Source organism: Stegodyphus dumicola, chromosome 9 (genome assembly GCF_044657685.1).
Source record: "Stegodyphus dumicola isolate Sdum_Otavi_A_Nest chromosome 9, ASM4465768v1".
NCBI lineage: Eukaryota > Metazoa > Arthropoda > Arachnida > Araneae > Eresidae > Stegodyphus > Stegodyphus dumicola.
Window position 1 is genome coordinate 173,410,253 of NC_140776.1, and position 24,877 is coordinate 173,435,129.

A 24,877-nucleotide genomic window follows, 5' to 3' on the forward strand; every position below is an offset into this window, starting at 1 on the left:
TACTCATTATGCCTTCAGTGCTAATGCACAAACCAACAATCAGCCAGCATTTATGGCATAACTCAAAAAAGTAATAAATTCAATTTGGAACTAAACTAAGTCTTAAGTTAGCCAAAGACTAAGCAGAATAAATAACATGCAAGTTGGTTCAGCCCTAATACCGACATGACAAGCCTAATGGTTAGAATATTGCAATACCATAGATAGACTGCTGTTGAAGAGATTCAACTAGTAATGTGGCCTTCAGTAGGCAGAACACACTCTGATTACTTGCCTTTAAATACTATATCTTTTTATTTCATTTTAATATGCGCAACCTAAAATATGCATTCTGGCAGGAAAATGAGAATGACAGTAAAGGTCTTGAACAGAAAATAACTGGCTGAAAAACTGGTGGTTAGAAAAATGAATAAATTCTAAAGAAATGTAAAATGATTTTTCCCATATATTATGTGATTTATGAGAATATTTCTATGACAAATTAAGTACATAATTAAATTTTATAACAAATTTATTGAAACAGAATTTTTAATATACATATTTAACAACTGTCTTAGTTTGTTAAAAATATAAGAATATTTTTACACTGAACCTTCTAAACATACGATTTCATTCAACTTAAATAGTCCAGACTTGCTCTTGCTCTTTCCATCTCATGTAAAAATGCATAAAATTCAGAAAGCTGAAGCTCTAAAATTAGAAAATTAATAAGTCAATACACACATATAATGTATTAAGGACAAAATGCTTCATATTTGTAAAAAGAAATTTCCAAAAGTTACATACCAAAACATACACTTTTAGTCCTTCCATTCCCTATGTCCAGATCCAATTTGATTTGTAAGAAAACATTCCCAATAGCATTCAGTTGGTTACTTGCCGATGATACTATAATAGAGAACAGAATTCCAACCTTGCATATAAATATATATTATTCAATTTATGTGTAAAAGTAAAAAGAAATTTGTTTTAACTAGTATTGCAAATTAATATTCCAATTTATAAAACCTGCTTGTTAATATATTTAAAAGTTTTATTTTATATTATTTATATACTTAACATACATTTTCAGATCTTTGTTGACATTTTATAAATTAATTTGTTTCGTAAAAATGTAAATAGCAATGTCTTCTGAACTACTACTACAGCAAATGATCCCTAATGCTGTTTCAAGAGCTGAAAAAACTGTCAAACATTTGAAGTTAAAAGTCATTAATAATTAAAAGATTGTGTACTTTTTCCTCTTTTAGGCAGGTTTTTATACCGTAATACTGAATAGATGAAATTACTCCCATTTTTGAAATATTTGCTTTATTTAACAAAGTCTTAAAATTAGTCCAAACTAGGAAGCTGAAAAGAAAATAGATGCATGAAGTTTATTTTTACAACTATAGTTTCACAACATAATTGAGGAACAACCCGCTTGTGTTACAAATTTATTTTCACATTATATAGTGAAAATATGTTGAGAGGAAAAAGTAAACAAATATATATGCAAAATACAAATGCTATGAAATTATAATATTTGGTAATTCCTTATTAGTGGCTCAAACTTGTCAATCATGAATTTAAAAATAAAATGACAAAGTAATGCACAGATATTGATCAGAATATTGTTGTGTTTTTCTCTTCACGTTAAGGGTTCGTAGATTTGGAGTGAATAATAACGACACTTGATGAAGTATCAAAACACACTTTATTGGCCATATTATTCAAGACAGCTCTAATAACACGTTTACAGTCGTCAAAGAACTACTTTAATCATGCTGAAACAATCAGCGACACAGCCTTCAAGCTATAATGGTTAAGACAGCTTCACGGCAAAGCACCAAAGTACAGCTCCCGACTTCGCTCGGTTGTTCTCGGAACTCTATGTACTCTTGAGAATTTCCATGCTACAACTCGCGATGCACTCGATGATACACTAGAGTACAGCTCCCGATTCAGTTCAGTCATTCTCAGAGCTCAACACACTCTAAAATCAAACTTGATGATGCACTAAGAGACTCTCTCGATGCACTCGATGATCAACTTGGCACTAGACTTTGAGACACTCATTCACTGGCTCTTAACTGACTTGACTAGGGACACACTGACTGAGCGGACCAGCAGGGTTTATATAGCATTTGCCCTGTGTTCGAGAACATTTCTGGGCTAAACCAGTAAGAATTCATTCAAGAAGGTTCTTCATCTGTCTATGGCATATCACCAATTTTGTCGCCAAATGGGCGATTTTTTGCCAAATATGGCAACCTTACCCTTCCTTGCATTTGTTGACAACCCTGAACCTGCTTTATGGGTAAGCTATCTTAAAGGGCCTGGACATTTTGTAAAAATATTTTTAATAATCATTAAATTGACTGTAACTAATTTCAAGTTGCTCCATTTTATAACCGTTCCAGAAGTCTGAATAGATTGTTGATCCATTTTGCACATGTTGAGTAATTTTCTCCATTTGTATTCGAGTTTTGAATGAAAAAGCACTCCCATCTTCCCAACATATTGTTCCAAAAATCCACTGTTTTGAGAGCACTCTGCCACTGAAGCTCTAATGTCAGATGAACAAACTGTAACCGATTTCCTCTATTTTATTGGGATTGCCTATTTGCCCATTAAATCTTAGCATCAGATGTAGGAAACATTTCCTGCATGCAATTGCTTAATCAACTGAAGAATTTCCATGCATATTGGTTGTCACAATATTTGATGGACGTCAGCTCTTCTGACCAAGAATACATAAACCTAATAGCAGAAACCAGCGATACTCTGAAACCATTAAATCAAATTCCAACATAGAAGTCCTTCTTTCTACATTTTTTCAAATTACACCTCCAAATGGTTTTGTCATTAACATACAGTTTCCTATTGCAGCTATTTTTGCACACTCTTTTTTCAGGTAAATGATCTCTTTCTTGAAAAAATGATATGGCATTCACCTCTTTATTAGGCAAATTAACCTTTTACATGCCAATGTTCCATAAATGGAACATCGAATTTAAAATTTTTATAAAAAACACAATTTTATTAATATTGCTTTGTATAAATTATTACATGGAGAGTAAATATGGATTGATGTTTTAGTAGCAATATAATTCTTCTAAAAGAAAAATTATCTTGATAAAAAAATTCATTATTTCACCTTTTTTCCTTCTTTTCTAAGAGCAAAATTCAGAAATTCATATAAAATTAAAAATTTAACAAATGTTTTTAAAACTCAATGAGGATATTTAAAAAGGATCATTTTATGCATAGACAGTAAGTTATCATAGAAAGATGATTATTATTTTTTACTTTGAGGTAAGAAATGTGGATGTTCCAGAAAGGAAACATTGGCGTATAAAGGTATATTTTTTAACATGATGAAATTACTTTGATTGCCGTGAATAGAGGCATGGAGAATGATTTTCCAAACGTGAAAAGTTCCACTAAGTGTGGAAAACAGATGTTTATGACTGTTAATCTGTTTTCGACTCCTGTATATTCCCCTCCTCTCCTTTCACACATTCCCATAAGGGTTTTGAAGTGAGTTACTTGCAGCTGCTAGAGAAAAGCACGTAGCATTTCTTGATAGGCTAGACGCTAGAGGTTGTTTATGACTCAGTGGAAAAGGCATATATTTTTTAGTGTGGATTTCATTATTTTCCCATTGTTTGCATTTTTTTTTTTTTTTTTTTCAGTTTGTGAAGATACGCTACGCTGATAAGATGGGTCATTCAAAACCATTTCAGTCTATTGAAGAAGCATTGGAATATTTTTATATATTATCAGATGATGAAGAGTGTATTGATATTTGTCAACTGCCTCCAAAGGAAACCAGATGTTTGACAGATGAGGAAGATGTAAATGAAGATATTTTTGAGCCTGTTCTGCCAGCGGATGTATGTGGAAAAATCGAAATTTCTAATAAAATAGATGATGATGAAATATCTCAAGAAATTTCATTTGATCCTCAAGAACCTTCATCTTCAAAGGGAAAGAAGAATTTGAAGCCAAAACTAAATGCGAAAGAGAAAAACATTTAACATCTATGGGGTAAAAATTTTAATTTTAACAAAATTCTAAAAACTGGCAGCATTGAAAATATTTGCGAAGTGTTTCCTGAACTAGTTACTTTATCCCCAGTTGAAATTTTTCACAAATTCCTAACTAGAGAATATTTGCTGCATTTAGCAATTTATGACAGGTCTTTACACAATGCAGAAAGGAGAAGTTTTAGCAGTAGATGAAAACGATATTGGACAGTTTTTTGGATTACTGTTGTTTAGTGGGTATCATGGAGTACCCGGCGAAGATTTATACTGGAGCACTCAAGAAGATTTATCTGTCCCAGTAGTTTCTTCTGCAATGCCAAGAAATAGATGTTGAAAACTGAAAAAATATTTTCATATTATAAATAATACATAGTTGGCATTAGGAGATAAAACAGGAAAAGTTTCTTTTTATGAAGAACTGGAAAAAAACTTTCCACAGTTCGGCATCTTCCATTCCTGCAGTGTGAATTTTTGTATGGAGATTATTTGTTACTTGTTTCTACAACTCTTTTCCTTGTTTCAGTATAAACTGCTAACAATTAATGTAGAATTCATTTATAAATTCTTTCTTATCAACTATGTAACTTTTGTTTTAATTTATTACGAACGCAATTTTCTGTGGAAGCTTCATATCTTCTCCTAAGAAATTTTGGTGGAGTAGCTTTGCGGTTATAAAGGTGTAGGCTCCCTATTTTTCTGCTTAATCTATGTTACTTCCGAATAACGTTGACAAATTCACTTGATAATGCTGAAAAAGTGCAGACAAAAATGAAGTTTCGAATTAGAATGTCGATAGTCATGTTTTACAAAAATCATGTAAAAAAAAACTAACTGTTTCCCGCCAATGTTCCTTTTATGGAACATGTTACAAATCATTAAAATTTTTTTTTTAATTATTTTTTCTTTTTTCATAATTTTTATGTTTGAGTTTTAAATCGATTTTTCACACACACACACACACAAAAAAAAAAAAAAAAAAAGTTTATTTTACTTTTGTATTATAGTTTGGCGTGTAAAAGGTTAAAGATTGTTAACCAACATTCAGAAAAAAATAAGCAATGCATATTAAAAAAAAAAAAAAAAAAAAAAAAAAAAAAAAGAAAACATTGCCAAATGGAAAATCTCAGCAAAAATGAAACACAATGCTAATATAAGAACATGTGGTGAGATATCTTGGTTTATTAACGATTTGATCTCAGCGGCCACCATAATAAGGAAGAAACTTAACATTTAAGCTATAAAATTGTACACATTTACTTAATTAAAAAGGATAATTTTTGGTCATATGTGACTAAAATAAAGGTGTGCGGTCATTAATAACATATTTTAAATCAAACTTAAAATTATACAATTATTTTTACATATGTCATTCTGCACTAATACTTTTATTGTTCCTGAAAATACTGTTCATGTCCTAATAAAATGGTTTTTAAGGTAGCAATGCTTTTATTTTTTAAATATTGCTTTGTTATTGCACCCCACATGTGTATAAAATTTCAAAAAGCTTGATAAAAGTTATTCAGAAATTGATATTAAGATCTGTATGATCTGACCCATACAATTAATTTCCAATTAATTGAGCCTTGTCTAAATGAAAAGTTATGCATGTTTAAAAGGAAAAGAAAATGCATGGGATAAATTCAGAGTTAGCAGATGATGTCAAAATATTTAGGAATTGTTTTCATACTTAACAGTGCATAATTTAATTGTACACAATCTGTAATATATATATATATATATATATATATAAAAAAAAAAATATTAAACGTGTTAAAAATAAGTGTGCAGCCATTAATCTGCTCTTCGCTTTTCACCATTGATAGTTGGAATACAAGAGTACTTCATTACTTTAAACTGGTTGAACATTGTTCTTTCTGTTTTGAAATGCACTTTTCTTGTTTTGAATGCTGATTTAATTTACATTAAAAAATAAACTTTTTCTCCAAATTAAACCACTTAAAAACACAGATAAATTGTTAAAAGCTTTTTCCCCTCCCCCCTTAATGCATGTTATTCCTTTTCAATTTTCTTTCAACTGCTGTTGGATTGAGCACTTACCTATATCTCTTTTGCAACCAGTTTAGTCCAAAAAATGTGAGTTTTTAAAATTTAAATTTGGCTTGAGCAAAGGTTAATTTCAGTTTAAATGCTCACAACTATTAAATGTAAGCACTTAGAGCAACTTTCATAAGGAAAATTATAAAAATTTTATTACTTAAAATTTATGTGCTGTTCATAACAATAAGCCATAAATAATAATTATAAAAAAGAGTCATTTTATTACAGAAATACTATATAATATAATTTCATTAACATTAGTAAAGAATGAAATTTCATCTGCAAAACTTTTCCCATACATTATGCTTCAGAAAAACTTTCCCCCAAATACTTTTCTATGAAATCTGGAGGGGGAATACTAGAATAGTGATCATGCTTTAAAGGACTGCTTTAGCCATCTCTTAACAAAATTTTGAACTAAAAAGAAAACAAAAACATGGACAAAACATTAACAGAGTGCATAAACTTCTAACCCATATGCCACTGATGGCAAATTCAAGAGCACCTTGTAAGTAACATATGTACAGAATGCAGGCAAATCAGTTAAGTGGTTAACTGGTGATTTTGGATTAACCATGTGCATTGACCCCAGTATTACTCCAGTTAATGATGAGTCTACTGTAGACAGAAAAGCCAATCTGAATAAAATTGTGCAAAAAATGAATATGTATACGTATACAAACTGTGTTTGAAAAGAAATTAAAGCTTTTAACATATTTTGCCAAAAAATTAAATTTTATGCTTAAAATATGCTTTTTTACACCAATACAATATTAGGCACACTAAACCAATGTATATATAGATCTGCAAACTTTTTTAAGGATAACTTCAATGACCTTTACTACTGCTGTATATACAGCTTCAAGTTACAAAGTAACAGATTTGGCAAATAAGATAAATGTTGGATGCCACAAACTTATGTTTTTGCCAAAAATTCATATTGTTGCATTATTTCCTTCCTTCACATTCGTACTGGGTTTGTGTAGATTTGGAGTGAATAACGACGACACTTTTTGAAGTATCGTAACACACTTTATTTAGCCAATGCTAATCAGGACAGCTCTAATGACACTTTTTACAGTCGTCGGAGATCTACTATAAACACGTTGGAACAATCAGTGACACAGCCTTCACACTGTCAGCCAATAATGGTGGAGACAGCTTCACTGCAAAGCACCCGAGTACAGCTCCCAACTCTGCTTGGTTGTTCTTGGAACTCCACGTACTCTCGAGACTCTCCACGCGATGCACTCGACGATACACAAGAGTATAGCTCTTGACTCAGCACAGTCTAAGACAAAACTCTATGATGCACTAAAAGACTCTCTCGATGCACTTGGCGTTAGACGAGGCATACACACTCTCGATGAGAGACACACACTTACTGACTGCAGACCACCATGGTTTATATAGCTTTCGGCTTGTGTTCAGGAACATTCTGGACTAAACCGGTAAGAATTTGTTCCAGAAGGTTCTCCCACCGTCCATGGGATATCGCCAATTTTGTCGCCAAATGGGCAATTTCTCACCAAATATGGCAACCATGCCCTCCTTGTTATTTTATGGCAACCCTAAAACTGCTTTGCGAGGAAGCCATCTTACTGCGCCTGTACATTTCGTAACAATATATTATTTTGATTTCATAAAGAAAGCATTGCCAAACAACACATACCACTTCCTAGCTATTAAGATTCTAGCCTAATTCTAATAATTCTTCACTACCAGATGCTTCATAACACAAAAATAGTGCTACTGCCTTGTAACACTTTTATCTTCTGCAGCAAGTTCACAATGAATGATGTCTTTTTCTAGCTGCTGCCCAGATGGTTTAACAGTTAGGGGAGCTCACTGCAGTACCAAAGGGCCTGGGTTTGAATCCCAAAGCAGGCATGGTTGTAACTCTCTGTCTCTTCCTAGGAGGTAAGAGTGGCCACCTATTAGGTGCCTCCACAATAAAATGGTCTTAAAAGTGGCCAATGCTCAATGGAAGTACCTGCCATTGGATTTTTGGGGGAACATTATTTTCAACCCTAGCTTTCACTATGCAAATTTTTAATTTTGGGCAAGCCTGTAGATTTCAATAAAGTACTGAAGCATATCTTTTCTTTGTTTTCTGTTACCTTCTGGAGAATAAATTTTTAGTCAAAATCGCATAAATTGAATAACGTATAAATTAATATTCAAAATGTTACATTTTTATACCAATTGGAATACTTCTGCATACATTTCTGATTAGTTAATAATGATTGAAATCTTGAAATGTCATGACTTTAAATAATTTAATGTATTTTTTATAATCTCTGAAACATTCACCATGTACTCATGAAAACCATGTGCCATAAACTTTGAGTATCAATATAGTTGTTTATATTAGTTTTTTTTTTTTTTTAAATAAAACAAAACATTTAGGCATGCTTTATTCTGAATGCATGATGATGTACCAATTAGGGCATTACTTTGGAGCACATTTTTAAAAAAAATTATTCATTATTTTATTTTTGCTAAATTTTAACATAAATGATTAACAATGATGTTGATTAAATATCGCATTTACTTGTTTTCCCCCTTTCTTTACTAATTTTATCTTACGAAAATCGACAGGAGAAAATTATGCAAATAACTTAATTTTCAAAGGATATGGTTACAGCAAAAACAAACAAATAAAAAGTGTTCAAAGATAAACTACTGCCTACCAACACATTATTTATTTACAAGAAACCTGCATTTTAATAGGATTGTAAGGTAATATTACACCATCTAATATGATATTTTCATTCCTACTTCTCTGTATCTTGAATCTCATCCATTTTTATTGTTCTCCACTGCTAATATCTATGCCTCAAATCATTTAATGCTGTTGGAAGTGTTCTCGGTGTCATCTGCTACAGCTTGCATCATCACCTCTGTCACCATTTAGTCTGACTCCCCACATACAATAATCTTCAGTTCTATTAAGGGGGCCCACCAGCGGCCGAGCGGTAAAGACGCTAAACACTGGTAGTTCGGTCTGAGGTTCGAATCCCGCGAACGGGCTGGCTGCATGGGCGTTTTCGTGGTTTTCCCCATGTGTAACATGTATACGAGCCAGTTTCCCTTAGAAAGTCCTCCACGAAGGCATCCCTCCCTTTAGGCAGATAGCCCTCGTGTGCTTTGCCATAATTGAATAATCCATTCCAATCCAGTACTATTAAGAACATTAGATATCTTCATTTTCTTGAAGATCTTCACTATTACTGCTTCTACAATCAGAGCCTATGCATGTAAATTCCCCAAGCAAATTAATTAGCAAGATGAAAGCAATCATTGTGTTGGTGGATCAGTTTTAAAATTTAGAAAGCTTGCTTTCTGAATATCTTGAGGAAGAAGAAAATTACATGAATACTTCAAAATTTTCCTGAATCTTGGGCTTAACATCTAAAGATGAAAATATGTAAGTAAATACAGTCTTATTAAAACTGCTAATTTAGAAGGAGGGGGGAAAAGGAAGTTGCTTTTTTATTTTAGATGAATGGCAAATCTACATGACTCTCTCATATTTAAACTTTATGAAAAATGTTCTGAATCAAAATTTGGGCAGATATTATGAAAGTTTAAGATACCACAGCTTTACTAAATTATTTGTATTTTATTTTAGATTAGTACGTAGCACTCAATAATTACCACCAAATTTCCATTCCATGTCTATTAATGGATTGATATGAATTGTTTCAGCAGCTGTTGTTTGCACCAGAGCAGAATACACTTCTTCCCACTAAAATGAAATTAATCACAGTAATTATATAACTCTGACAAACTAAAACAGATATATAAGGATGAAAATTGTGAAATAAATTTACCAGTGTTTAATTACCTTTTTAGAAAACATATCCACTTGATCTGTATTCATGCCTTTGAAGAAAAACTGTTTCATTATTTTATCAATATAACTAATAGTACAAAACTATCTTTTAAAGCTTACAAAAATATATATTTTAAAAATAAAATTATCTTTTTATAAATGTTATACAATTGAAAAGTAATTTTCACAAGATTTAAAGTTTTCCATCATGTGTAGTAAAAAATTGATTACATAAGAATCTGTAGCTTGAAACATAATTTTGTTGATAATATTAATGTGTAATACACATTTATTTACAAAAGATGATAATTGTACCTTATAATTCAGAGTTTTTGTTTTTATATACAGTCAAAAGTCGTTAATTCGGACACCCATAATCCGGACCTCAAAGCTAAAAACTTTCTGCGCATGCGCTGCGTTGACACATGCGCATAGGCGTTTACGCGCACTCGCATATGCGTGTGCGCAAATGCAGAATACGTTTTCGCGTGCACGTTTAACGTATAAGGGACGGTATAAGCTAAAATTATACAATTATCTATTTCAGTTAATGCTGATGCTTGCGTTATTCCTTAATCTTCGAATTGGATGCAGCTTATTATTTTTTGCAGACTGTAAGAGCAATTTTATAAAAGTAAACTTGAACTTTCGATTATGTCAATTTCCGATTCTGGAGCTCCCAAAGGATCTACAAAACGAAAGTATGTCTCAATGTCCGTCAAACAAAAAGTGGAATTGCTGCAAAAAATGGATAAAGACATGAAGAAGGTGACAGAGAGGTTAGTGAAAACGAAAAATTTTCGATTGACAAGTTAGTCGGTATTCTTGGCACAGCAATTACGGGACTTGAACAGCAGAGCTTTTTAACTGAACAAGAAATTATGTCTTTATAGAATTAAAGAGAAAGTGTTATCACATAAAACGAAACAACTTACATTGAAAGAAATGTTTAATAAAGTAAACAAATAAATATTAAGCTTCTTTTTTTGTAAATTTTGATACCCTTTAGATCATAATTGTTCTTTATTTCCTAAAATACGGTTTCATATTTTTAATTTTAGAATTTGTGCATGCCATCTTACGAGATTTAAACTGATGATCTATAATCCGGAAAAATCAATAATCCGGAATCGCCGAAGTCCCGACGAGTCCGGATTAACGACTTTTGACTGTATATCTATTTATTACTAAAATATAGATGGAATACTCACAGCTCTTCTTATTACTTATCAGTGATTCTGAAATGTTAACATTTAGATTGGGGGGGGGAAACGGTGACACTTGATTTACTTGAAGCTCTTTAAGCTGATTAAAAAAAAAAAAAAAAAAAAAAAAAAAAAAAAAAAGCTGCTTTAGATTCTTTAGAAAAGAACCGCATGCCAAAGCTCGAACAAGCATATTTTGCTCTGTCAAAGTATGGGCTGCTATACATCATAGCAGTTTATACACCCAATTTTCTTTTAATTGATCATGTACTCTACTTTTTGGAATACTTAGTTTATCTGATATTTCCTGAACAGTATGATGCATTTCCAGATGGTCATCCAGAGCAGGCGTGCTATTCAAAGTAATATGACAAAAATGAATTTTTGGGTCTTAGCACTACATTGAAAGCAAAATTATGCCACAACATATGCTAGAATTGTGCAACATGAGCAGAAAAAAACATATTTAAATATCTGCCTTCAACAAAGTCACTCTTTATCAGCAGTAACAAATTAATAAAAAGAAAATGCACTTTGATTTGAAAAAAAAACCACAGAATTTTTTAGATGACCCATAATTAATTAGCAAGGACGCAGTAAAATATGCTATTGCATGAGGCATGAAAATCCCTACAGTCTGCCTGTACTACGGATAGCAGCTTAACCTTTAAGAGACGAGGCAGTTTGGAAAGGTTTCACTTAAAAAGACGGGAAATCCAAATGCATTTCCACCCCCCTTTTAGCTGCCATTGTAAAGGGCTTTTGCAACTTTTCCTGTAGGTCACCTTTGTTAATTTTCAGATAAGGGACTTGGGAATAATATAAAAGAATTTGTTGAATTTGCTCTCTTTTCTGCTGTTTCTTTTCCCTAAACTAGGGAAACATATGGTGAGATTTCGTAGCTAAATAATTGTCGTATGTTGGAATATTAACTTTTGACATTTTGTCATAATAAAAATACGCCTTAGCAGCAAATGCACACCTACAATCAGTTCATAGTTTATTCAGTTTTTATTTGTTTCCAAACTGAATTTAGTTTAGAATTACATGTACTTATTAACATTTTTAATTTATATTCGAAAACGATGTTTAACTATTTGTTTTTCGTATAAATCGACAGTTCGCTTTTATTTGTTTCCAAGCATTGCATAACAGCTTATATTTATATATCAAACAAATCCCAATGTATTTTTCTTACATTAGTTTCGTTTACCTTTTTCATTAGTATTCTTATTCAGTTTAATTTATTGATTCCCCCCCCCCCACTATATCGTAAGTTATTTCATCTTTCAACTACATTATTGTTCATTGTTCTTTCTTGTGGTTTTTGTGATAAAAGCTCTTTTTATCCTTCAGCATTTTTTTTAAAATTATTTTCCTTTACTTTAAAAACAGATTTTATTGATTATATTTTCATTGCATTGTACTCCATTGCATTTTCCATGCTTCAAACAGCAATATTAAATACAAAAATTACAATAAAAAGGGAAAATATAGAGAAAAAAATACATTTTTAATGACACTGAAATGTTGGTGAAATTAATACTAATGTAAAATTGCTAAGATTTCACTGCTGAAGGAAACGAAAGGGAATTTACGAAACTCCACAGTTGGGAGGCGCAAAGGTCATCTCGCATAAGTGGCAAGGGAGGTTATTCGGACAATGACTATCTCCGCACCCTGAAGGACGGGGGGAGAGGAATTCGCTGGCCGATATTTCGACCACAGCTGTCTTTTTGAGACACTTCAGGTCTGACCGATTCTTAGGCCACGCGTCTTTTAAAGGTTAAGGGGAAAAATGCCTTTGTGAAAGCCATTTAAACTTTTATATTTCAAAATAAAACATTTAAAACTTAACTTTTAATAATAAAATTGTTGTGAAGAAACAGACAGTGTTAAATACAATAAAAAATAAAATTCATGTATTAAAATTATGGAAGCACAACAAATAAGAAACTGTATACATTCTTTCACAAAACAAGTTCTAATCTCATTTTAACATTCAGATGATTAAAAAATATACAAGTCCTTTTAAAACATTTAAGACACTAACTAGGAACTGAGTGATTAAAGCCATAAAACACCAGCAATTCATCTTCAGTTCTATTTCAAATGGCTGAATGATTTGGCTACATAATGTTTTCATGTTTTTTTTTACATATAATGTAAATACAAGTCAGATTTTCCATTTCAAGTCAGTTCCATGAAATGATGCTTTCATGGAAAAGTTATCAAAAAATATTCTATGAAAGCATCAATGCTTAATGGGCGGACAGCCTTTACTCACCATACTCTAATACTTCATCAGTCTCAGTCCCAAAATATAAGAGCATATGCAAAGGAATAAATAACAGTATTTCAATATAAATGATTTAAAATCGAGATAAACTACTTGAAAAAATAATAAAATATTCTTAGTTCTAATTTGGGGGGTAGTAATAATCATATGTTAAATATTACATTTTTATCTTCACCAATTTCATATCTTATCAAAGCTAATATTTTTACACAGAATACAGAATTTTTTACAGAGATTAATTTATAATACTACATATGTACTCATAATATCATCAATAATTCCAACTCACAGCAATATAAAACAATAAATAACAGTTATTTCAACAATATTAAAACTATATAAAGAAAGAAAATTTATCACAAGAAAATATTTGAAGTAAATAATTATAATGGAACTTACCAATATTTATAAGCTCATCACTGAGCTGGGCTATAGGTTTACACTTTTTCACACCATCTATAAAATTAAAAAATAGCAATACATTTTGAAGAAAATGATGTTAATAAGCAAGTTTATGCAGAACATTCTCTATGCAATCAGATTAGTTAATCAGGAACTATCTCCCTTCCAAATTGAAAAAAAAAAAAAAAAAAAAAAAAAAAAAAAAAACTATGGGAATTATTGAGGTCTTCATTAATCAGCAAGTGTCAAATATATTAACATCTTTACAAGCTAACATTATATTGCATGAATTTTACAATTTTTAATGGATATTGCAACTGGAAAAAGTAACTAGCTTCAACTGGATCTATACAATGGCTATATATTTTATTCTCAATTAATGTCAACTATTGGCACTATTTTAAAAGTCTACCTAATATTTATGTAAAAAGATTGATTTTTAACCAAAACTAAAAATTAGTAGAAGGGTGCTTTTTTATCTTTTGAAAATTGTCAATTTTTTTGAATTAAAATGACAGCTACAAATGACCCAAAAGAAGCTCCTTATGATAAATATTTTCAGATTCTAGCTCTGTATATGAATTTCTGTCCCTACATTACTGAGTTTCATTTCAAGTTGTTGCCTTTAAGCGGGATTTTTTATTTTATGTTGCTCAAGATATTTAACTTTTTAATGGTCATCAATGAGTTCAAGCTCACATTTCAGTTATCTATTGCAGTGAGCGCAAATGAACACAGCTCACATTATTTGGGACCAAAGATTTAATTAATCTTGGTTTGTCCAAAAGGTTAATAAGTTGTATTAAACAGTGAACAGCAAACACTTTCACTGCTTGGAAGAGAAGCATCCTAATCTGAAATTGAAGTAAATTATCTCATTCCTAAAAACTTTGTAAGAGAATGTGATAATATCAACAATGCATATGGAACAAATAGATAATCTTCTGTGGTGCATTCGTATACAAATACAAATATTTACCTAATATTGTTTTCAATAGCACGTAACATACAGAAGATATCAATTTTAAGAATGGATAATATTCAACCTTAAATTTATACAATACAAAGTCCGAAATCTGGACTTCCATTATCCAGAATGACCTAAGATACAAACCTCAAAGCCACAAACATTTTTTTTAATTAATGCTTTACGCATGTGCATTTGATTTTTCCTTCCATAATAAAACACATGGAGATTTTTCACTTAAAAATTCCAATTCTTAATTTCACTCCATAGCTGAGTATCTACTTGCCATACATCTCAAACCGAAACATTCACATATTTTTATATCTCTGATGCCAGCCTGGCGAGTCATTATTTATTATACTTTGCTTTCATCACTGCATGTTTATCAATACATGACAGCTTCAGTAATAACTCATGCTGTGATGTCTAAACTTTTTTTATATTAGCAATTGAATAACAAGAGAATGGCAACCTTTTATGCTAACATTACGCTTAACGATAATTATAGATTTTTAAATGCTCTAAGAAATGTTGACAAGGAAAAATTCAACAAAAATTTCTTTTTATATACTAAAAATAGATTTTGTTAATTAAATGCATAGGTCAAAAGATTACATTTAATGCGATTTTAATTAAGAATAACTGATATGTTATTCACCATAAACCCAAAAGCGGTGGCAGAATATGTCGGCACCGGACTGCAGAATTTAGGGAAGATAAAATTTTTAGAATTTGGGGAAGCACCAAGCGACAAAATTAAGGGATGAGGAGTTTTTATGATTTACGGAAAGCACTGGGATCAAAAGTTTAAGCATGGGGAAAATTTAGAACTTAGGAAAGCGCTTTGTAGCAGAATTTAGGCGTAGAGACTGCATCAGGTGGTATCGAGTGCCGGCCCTAGATAAGTGGCCTTAAGTATACATGGGAGTTTATTTATTCAGGACTAGGATTACTTTGAAGCATCTGCAAGAAATAAACACAGGTATAGTAAATAACTAAACTAATACAATTCAGGCTTAATTCAGTACGCAATAGGAACAAGACAAAATTTAGCAAAACAACTTGGCTTTCATCGCCAATCTTGAAATACACATGTATAACAGGCGCTATTAAGCTAGGCTAAAATTATCTTTATTGATTCTAAAGCATTTCAATTAACGTAGCAGACTGCGCTGCTCCCTGATCTTCTAATTTGGTCCAGCTTATTATTTTTTGCAGATTGTTGTTATTACGGTAATTTTATAAAAACTAAGCTTGAACTTTCGATTATGTCAAAAAGAGTTTCCAATTCTGGAGTTGCCAAAGTATCTGCAAAGTGAAACCATGTTTTGATGTCCATTAAACAAAAAGTAAAAAGTGGAATTGCTGCAAAAAATGGAAAGGCATATCTGTTTCAAAATTATGCGAGGAGTATGGCATTAGGACATGCACTGTATATGACACAAGAAAAAAGAAAAAGGAACTTTTTGAATTTTTTGCGGAAGCATCTTAAACAACTTACATTGAAAGAAATGTTTGATAATAAAAACAAATAAATATTAAGCTTTCGTTTTTTTGTAAATTTTGATACCCTTTAGATCATAATTGCTTTTTATTTCATAAATTATACAATTTCAAATTTTTAATTATATAATGTCTGCATGCCATCTTACCAGATTTAAATTGATGATCTATTACCCAGAAAAATCCCAAATCCGGAATCGCAGAAGTCCCGATCAGTCCGAATTTCAGACTTTGTACTGTATTAAATTTTGCAGAAAAGTTCTATGCATTTTGAGAAAGAACAGAACATAATCCTTTTTTAATCAAAAACATTTTAGATCCAGCTTGAAAAGTTAAAGAAATGATTCTAATCAATGTTTATAAAAAAGCATGCATTCTTCAAAAATTGTTAGCCTTATTAAAATGCCTGTAAGATTGATTATGTAAATTTTCAACAAACTAGAAAACGGCTGATCTTTGGAATATGGTAACTGGTAGTTTGGCGACATTTTGGAGGCGATAAAGGTTACTAGCTAGGTTACTACCTAGGACTTTGGTAATAATGTGAGAAGTACTTAGTTCCGATTATATTATTTTGTGTGAGGGAAATGAGAGATCATGAGATATGTCATGTGACATTAATGGACGAATTACAGTTCTTTAATCGGAAAAGGGGGGGATTTGGAAAACTGTAGAACTATATTATTTTGTATTAAGCTTTATTGTGTGTTGTGTGAAATAGTGGAAGTGTGCATGCCACGTAATGAAGATTCTGAAGATTAGGTAAGTTAGTATTTTTAATCATTTGAGGATATTATTTTTATGCATTGTTCTAAATATAAGGAGTAAATAAATTAATGTGATATTATTGGAAAATTGTTATTAGCAATGATTTAGTTTAAAGTAATAAGGATTGTAATCTAATTTTTATTAATTTAATGTATGTGCTTATTTATATTTTAAGTAGTGTTTTTTAATTTAATTATATTTTAATTTAATGATCATGATTTTGTGAGTTATATGTTTGTAGTATTTTGGAATACGTTGAGTATTTCCATGCATTTTCGTAAAATTTTTCTAATTTATGAGAAAAAAGCAGTGTACATAGATATAGTGAAGAGTGTGCGCAATGCCATTTTTGTGCAATTCTGGGATGTTTTTTTAAGTAAAAATAAGTTGACGTGTACATGGTTTAGTGATATTTTAATTAAATGATAGTTATTTTGTGAATTTTATGTTTGTAGGAATTTGGTATACGTTTCAGTTGAAGTAAACGTGTATGGAAATAATTTAAATATTTGACACTAAGTATTTGTAACCATTTGTAATGTTTGCGGTATGAATTCGTTGGTGACGTTTATAATATAATAGACAATTTAGAGGTAAAAGTTTTTGGATATTTTATTTATTTTATACGTGGAAATGTTCATCCTTGGAAAGGGTATATATTTTTTCGCGATCAGGTAATTTCATATATGTGCTTTTTACCGAGTTTAAAGATTCACAGAATTTTTTTGCATTTTCGTGCAAATTTTTGTAATTTATGAGAAAATAGCAGTGTAGATGGATAACGTTAAGAGTGTGTGCAATGCCATTTTTGTGCAATTTTGGGATTTTTTTTTTAAGTAAAAATAAGTCAACGTGTAAATGGTTTATGTGTATGTGCTATTCTGAAAAACGTGCAAGGAGTTTGCGATTCTGCACTTTTTCCCAAATTTGCTGTTAATATTTGTCATGATTAAGCAGTTTTGTTACATAAAATTTCTAGCATAAGTGTAATTCAGCTAGTAGATTGTTGGAAAAAGTGTTCAGTAAATAAAAAGAAAAGAAACACGTCTTTACTTTGTGAAGACAAAATGGCGGTAAAAAAAAATAGAGGGTTGCTGTAGCAGAGTTGGCCGCCCAATTTTCGCCAAAAAATCGCCAAGTTACCATAATCCAAAGATCAACCTAGAAAACATTCTAATGCAGAAGAGAAAATTCAATATATGTTGTATTGTATTCATTTTATTCAATATTATTTAAACAATATTTCATAATAAACAAATGAATGGTCAAACACAGATTGCAACTCCCAAAATCAAGCACAGGGATAAACAGAATGCATATTTGCAACATCTCGAATAACTGCAATTATGAAAATTAACTGTAACAGCATGCCAAACTTGGTATTATTACATGCCAAACTTGGTATTAATTATGGTAATAATTATGGTAACAGCATGCCAAACTTGGTATTAATTATGGTAACCAAAGAACAATTAGCAATAAGCAACACAAAATACTAATGAGTTCCAAGGACTTTGAAGAATATTTTTGATGTCAAATAAATTAAACTACTTTTTCAAAGAAACAACTGCTTAAATATTTAGTTGTATTTATTCTTCACTCTAGAAGAAATTAACAAACTTGATGGGGGATTAAAATCAAATTTTGAGAACAAATATAAATAATTATATGGATTCATAAAGAATAGATCAATAACAAAGTATAACAGAAACTAATTCGATTTGCACAGAGAACACACGAATTAATTCATGAATATGTATGTGAAAGATTTTCAGAGTTTTTAAACACTTATTTTCTAAATGTAAAACATGTGAAGGTACATATCTCTTTTTGAACAATGGTAAATTCTTGCTATGTTGGAACTCACAAGCTGGCTAAGAAGTGTACTGAATAATAGACTTTTTCTGTAATATAAAAATACCTTTTTTTTAATTTTCTGTAGTTTTTAAGCAAAGGAGAGAGAGAGAATCTTTACCTCTACATGTTTGCAAAAATGCTTGAATTGCAGGTTCAAGGTCTGAAAATTCAATGCTTGATTTGGCACACACTGTTTTGTATCGATTGAATGATTCGTTAGGCTACAAAACATAATGAATTAGCATGAAAGTGATACAACATTATGGAAATTACAAAATGGAAACACTAAGCACACAATATTTTTGTATCAAATAAACAAGCCATTAGGTTATAAAATAGTATGAACATTGATGAAAATAATATAATACCATGAAATTATACATATATACACTAGCGTGCAAAACTTAAGCAACTAATGCATTTTTCAACATACAACCATGAGAATGTTGAAAAGGACAATTGCTATTTAATGAAAAGCCAACTCAGTAGAAAGGTGATATATGTTACGAATATCAACACCATGACATCAGAAGGTATGTCAGGGCATGTAAAATGTGAGGAGTCAGCATGCAGGGTAAGGCAAAGTCAGCATGCAGGGTGGAAAGGAAGCCACATTTCCGAGCATTCTTCTGTATGTGAAAGAGAGATTGTTGTACATTATTGCTAGCAGAAAATATCAGAATGTGTTTATATGTGTAACAGATAACCAATAGTATAACAGAACCATTGTAGTTAGGGGAGGTCATAATCCCTTATGAACACTCTTTGGTTTTTTTGTCCTCCCTCTCGGCCAAACAGTTTTTTATACCAATGCTATTCTGACAATAAAGCCTTTTTCTATTCATTCCATACTGTATGTATCCAATTATTTTTTTCCTTCTATACTTTCCTCATCGTCTAAGTACTATGTTGCGTCTCTTTAGCATGAATTTCATATCTTCCAGTTGATTTTTCTAGAATTATGGCCAAAATTAGAAAATTTTGCTTAAATTTTGAACACTAGTAGTATACCTTTGCAAAACACAGTAAGAAGAATGTCTGATAAAATTCTGAAAGTTTTTAAACATCTAAATAACATTTCCTTAATTCCTTTAACTTAGTTTAAGATAAAAGTATCTATGGATTGAATATAATGCATACATATGTAAGATAACGAAATATGTACTGTAATTTCCGGAAGAAACGCCGTGGCGTTTACGTGTTTAAAACTTAAATTTTCAGCGGGTGCGGCGTTTCTACCCATGCGGCGTTTAGGTGCACTAAAAATAAAATATTTCCTATGATGGTCATTGTACATAGTTTGGATGGCCTTGTCATTGTGCATAGACTGGTGCTGTTCCCACACAAAAGACCACTCAGTTGCTTTTTGCGAACGTTATTTTGTTTACATTCTTTCCCTTGAACGGACCTACATGCCTTATTCACCCTAAACGAGATCTCAGAACAATAACATTCTTCCCCCTTTCAAATCAACATTCTCATCAGTTTGAATAGTCTCTCTCCTCTGCCATTCGATGAATCTTCCAGGACCCATCCTCTCCCCACCCCTGCCTTTTCTGCAATTTTTTTCAAAGGCGGACATGACTCCACCTGCCTGGCAATAACGAACTCTGAACTCTGACGTATTTTTCTTCAGCATGAGTGTATTTTTCTTGGCATTCTGCCAAATACAGATCCCATCAGTTTGGGTACAAGTACTTGTTGGATAGTTTTTAAGAAGGGAGCGGAAAATTTTTGAAAATGTCTCTAAACGGCACAGAAGCTATACACTTCTTACCTTTAATTTATTTTTGAGTTATGGTTTCATTTCATGCATTTTTCTTAACTGGTATGTCATATATCAGGACTTAGGTTGAGTTTTTGCATCTATACGGCCCACGACGATGTCACGCGCAATTTAATCTATTGCGGCATTTACGCTGATGCGGCGTTTCTGTGTAATTTTAATTTTTTTCCCGCCATTTTTCTCGAGTGCGCCCTTTACGCTGATGCGGCCTTTCTTCCGGAAATTACGGTAAATCAAAATGATTATTTTAATTGGTAACTATTTATAATAACTTTCGCTGGACTGCATCATTTCTAGATTAACCCATATCACATTACTTTTGCATAATGCTGGTAAAGTAAATAATTTTATGAACTATTGCAGTTAAACATATATATATATACATATACAAAGGGGAGGCAGGAATATTAAAAATGAATAGCATTTCACTTACAGATAGCTAAATGCAGTACAGAAATTAGACATAAAAAGCTAGGAAACAATAAAAATTACTTGGAATAACACAAGATTAAATGAAATACAAGAAAAATATTTTTAAAAATAAATTATAGAACAGTAATAAAAAATTTAACTTGTGGGAGAAAAAATTAAAAGTCTTAAATAGGCTTGCTTTATTAAATAGAATATTAAAAAAAAGTAGAAGAATCAGCTAAAACAATTTTAAAGTTAGTTACTATTTCTCATTAATAGGAACAGCAGTGTAGAAAACACATAGGAAAGTACCATTAACCCTTTCAGGACGAGCGTCCCATATACGCATTCCCTAAGAACGTCTCTTACAGCCGGGCGTTCCACCCGTTCATCAGTAAAGATCGCATTCAGAGGACGGGTGATGAGCATATGCATTTTAAGGTGGAACGTTTTTCTGAAGGCCACTAGATGGCATCCTGTGACCATTACTTTTGAAATGAACACAGTTTTAGGTTCCTGACCTTGAGTTTGATATATTCTGCTTCACTTTGGTATTTTACTCATCAGCTGTTTGAGGGTGGGAAAGCGTAAACAGGGGTGGGCTCTTTAAATCGCTGTGTGCTAATGAAAACATTCTCGTATCTGATTTATATCCAATTCCTTTTTTTATTCTATTTTTTTCCCTCTACTATGTACGGTCTTTTAGGGTTACTGTGCGGAGTTTTTTTACGTTTTGCATTGCCTTCAGATATATTTCCATTCCTTCTTTTTTATTTAGGAAAGCCTCGCCTCCAATCTATTATGGCGGAAAGGCGCTATTTATCAGAGGAAGAATACCCTAGTATGGTTAGTGAACCATTTACTAACGCAAATGAGAGTACAGATTCATTTTCTAAAGAGTTAAAAAGTGGTACTTTTTCTAAGAGTTACAAAGTGATACTTCTCTGTGCTTCAAGATTTACCACACTCGTTTTCCTTTTAAATTTTGTTACTTCTTACTGTAAATAGTCTTTATTGTGTTCTTTTTAACAATTTTAAACTTTATTGATGGATTTTATCAATTAAAACTTTGGAACAATTTGAATAGCACTTCCGAATATTATTTTAGAAGATAAGCAATTTTTTAAGTATATTTTCATGTAAAATAAATAAAAGAATGTTTTAAGGGCTAATTTTAACATATATAAGAGCTCAAGTAATAATCTAAAATGATACCAAAAGTTACGATGCTAGAATCGAAACTTTTGTTTTTCTGATTTTTGTTATAAAATTAGGCTTAGCGATGTAAAATCTCTGTCCTGTATGGTGACTGCCTTCGATTCTCTTCCTTCCCGCACGAGTGTCTTAAACAAAGGTGCGCCGTCGCGAAAAGGTTAAGAAAAATAAGGCATGTTGTTTGCACAATGAAACTTGGAAAAACTCAAAACAAATGTACCAAACACAAAACTGGCAAGATAATGCCATCCTTAACCATCCAGCTATTTCAGCAATGCCATCATTCATTCTTTTCAGAAACAATCCTGCAGTAAGCCCGCTATCTAAAAGATAACACTCTGGCTACTTTTTAGGACTGAATTAGTTTATATAAGGGCCTTTTGAATATTTTAAATTATTAATTCATTTTTAATTTCTTATTTTTTAAATTTTTAAATGTTTCAACTTTTTTTTTAAAATTCTGATCAAGTGCTAGAAGATTATTCAAATGCCTTAGTAATGCTCAAATCCACATATATTACAATTTTTAATGAGTCACAAAATTTTGGAAAATGCTAACATGAATTTGAAACATGGAAATTAAGTACTTTTAAGACCCATCAATGAAAAAATTAAGGACCTATTAGCAAATACCAACTGAATAAACTAAAGCAATTATCTACACCCAAATATAACTTTTTAAAAACTTGCAAGACTAAAATAAATCTGCAAGTAGGGTGCATTATAATTAAACCTAATCTAACATTTAACTTAACTATAAAACAAATTCAAGAATAAAATTAACTTCATAATTTCTTTCAAGTAATTAGCATTAAATTATAAAATTTCTTGAAACATTTATATTTTACACTTATAACAGTTCCACATATTTTAAAGATTAGTGACTTTTTATTTAAATTTTACTAACAGTTGACTTAATATTGAGTTTCTAAGCTTCATTTCATCCTGTACTCGCTCAGTCCAAAGGTTTATACAGATTTTATATTGGTTCATAAAATAATAATCAGCATGCCTCATAACAGATGATTGGTTGTTGCCTTCAGCTGCTTACTAAGAGACAGCCACTCATCAGAACAGATGTGAACATCTTATGTTGATATGGATATACAATTAGTTTTCCACCAAAAGATACTGGATTGATAAGGTTAAAATGTAGGAAATAGTAAGAAACTCAGAAATGTTTACATACCTGTTGCTTCTGTGTAAGACTCTTGAAACTGATATCTAACAGTTCTGTAAATGCCTAAAAAGATTATTTTCAAAACATCAGTTAAATCTACATAAATCTTTAATGCAGAATTTCCAGTATTTAATGTTATTTTTTTAATATACCACCATAATGTAAAATAATTTTAAGATTATTCACAGTTGGCAAATATTTTAGAAATAGACCACTAAGGCCATGAAATTTGATTCTCGAGGGAATAGTTAATAAACCTGAAGAATCTATCAATGGTAGAGCACCATGCAAATCCAAGACAATTTCAATCTAAAATCGATTGATCTGCACTTAAAAAGCAAATTGAAATTATTCTTTATCAGTATTCCCATGAAAAAAGACAAACTATATATAGTACAAAGTCTGAGATATAGACTCGTCAGAACTTCTGCGATTTCAGATTTGGGATTTTTCCAGATATTAGATCATCAGTTTAAATCTGGTAAGATGGCATGTAGAAATTATAAAATTAAAAATATGAAATCATGATTTCTGAAATAATGAAGTATTTATGATCAAAATAATAAATGCTTCAAAATTATGAAAAACGGGTATCAAAATTTACAAAAAAAAAGCTTAATATTTATTTGTTTACTTTATTAAACCTTTCAATGCAAGTTGTTTTCAGTTGCTAAGTTTCTTCCTGCCAATACTTCCTCTTTAATTCTGTAGACAGATATAATTTTTTGCTGAGTAACATTGCTGAAGTCCTGTAATTGCTGTATCGAGAATTCCGACTAACTTGTCGATCGAAATTTTTTCGTTTTCAGTAAACTCTGTCACTATCTTCACTATCAGTAGTAGTATTTTTTGGATTTAGAACTATACTACAGCTTTTGCGACCCATTAATTGATTGATGATTGAGGAGCATTATCATCACAATGAAAAACTTTTTTTTATATCATCTTCATTTATTACCACTTCTCCACATTTCTTTACAAAATCCTTTAAATTGAAAATTTTACCTTAGGTTTGCGGTATCCAAAAACCTTTAAAATTTGTGGCTATGATCATAAAATTTAGCTATCCTTCACTATACATATTTGGCTATGTATCATGAGATTGGAGACTAAAGACAAGTTGCTCCGCTAAATTTTATCTTGCTTCTATTGTGCTGAATTAAACCTGAAATGTACTAGTTCAGCTATTTATTATACTTATGTCTATTTCTTGCACATGCTTAAGGCTTATCTGAGTCGTGAATAAATAAATATCCAAATGTACTTAAGGCTTATTGAGGGCCAGTGCTAGATATCTTGTTGCCTGGTGCAGTCTCTGTGGGTCCTAAATTCTGCTACCAAGCACCTGTCTTTGTCT

At 31.2% G+C, this 24,877-nt stretch overlaps 1 protein-coding gene across 1 annotated transcript in view; it reads right to left on the reverse strand.

The window, feature by feature from the left end:
- Window positions 1–493: 493 nt before the first annotated feature.
- LOC118187506 (COMM domain-containing protein 7-like) overlaps window positions 494–24,877 on the reverse strand; it is a 29,128-nt gene continuing 4,744 nt past the window's right edge. Inside the window, exons 3-9 of the mRNA XM_035357743.1 lie at window positions 23,530–23,583; window positions 19,047–19,149; window positions 13,831–13,887; window positions 9,940–9,977; window positions 9,750–9,840; window positions 787–888; window positions 494–690 (exon numbers count right to left, since the gene is read on the reverse strand). Of these exons, the coding sequence (XP_035213634.1) occupies window positions 614–690; window positions 787–888; window positions 9,750–9,840; window positions 9,940–9,977; window positions 13,831–13,887; window positions 19,047–19,149; window positions 23,530–23,583 (522 nt within the window). The 3' untranslated portion in view covers window positions 494–613. The remainder of the gene's footprint in view (window positions 691–786; window positions 889–9,749; window positions 9,841–9,939; window positions 9,978–13,830; window positions 13,888–19,046; window positions 19,150–23,529; window positions 23,584–24,877) is intronic.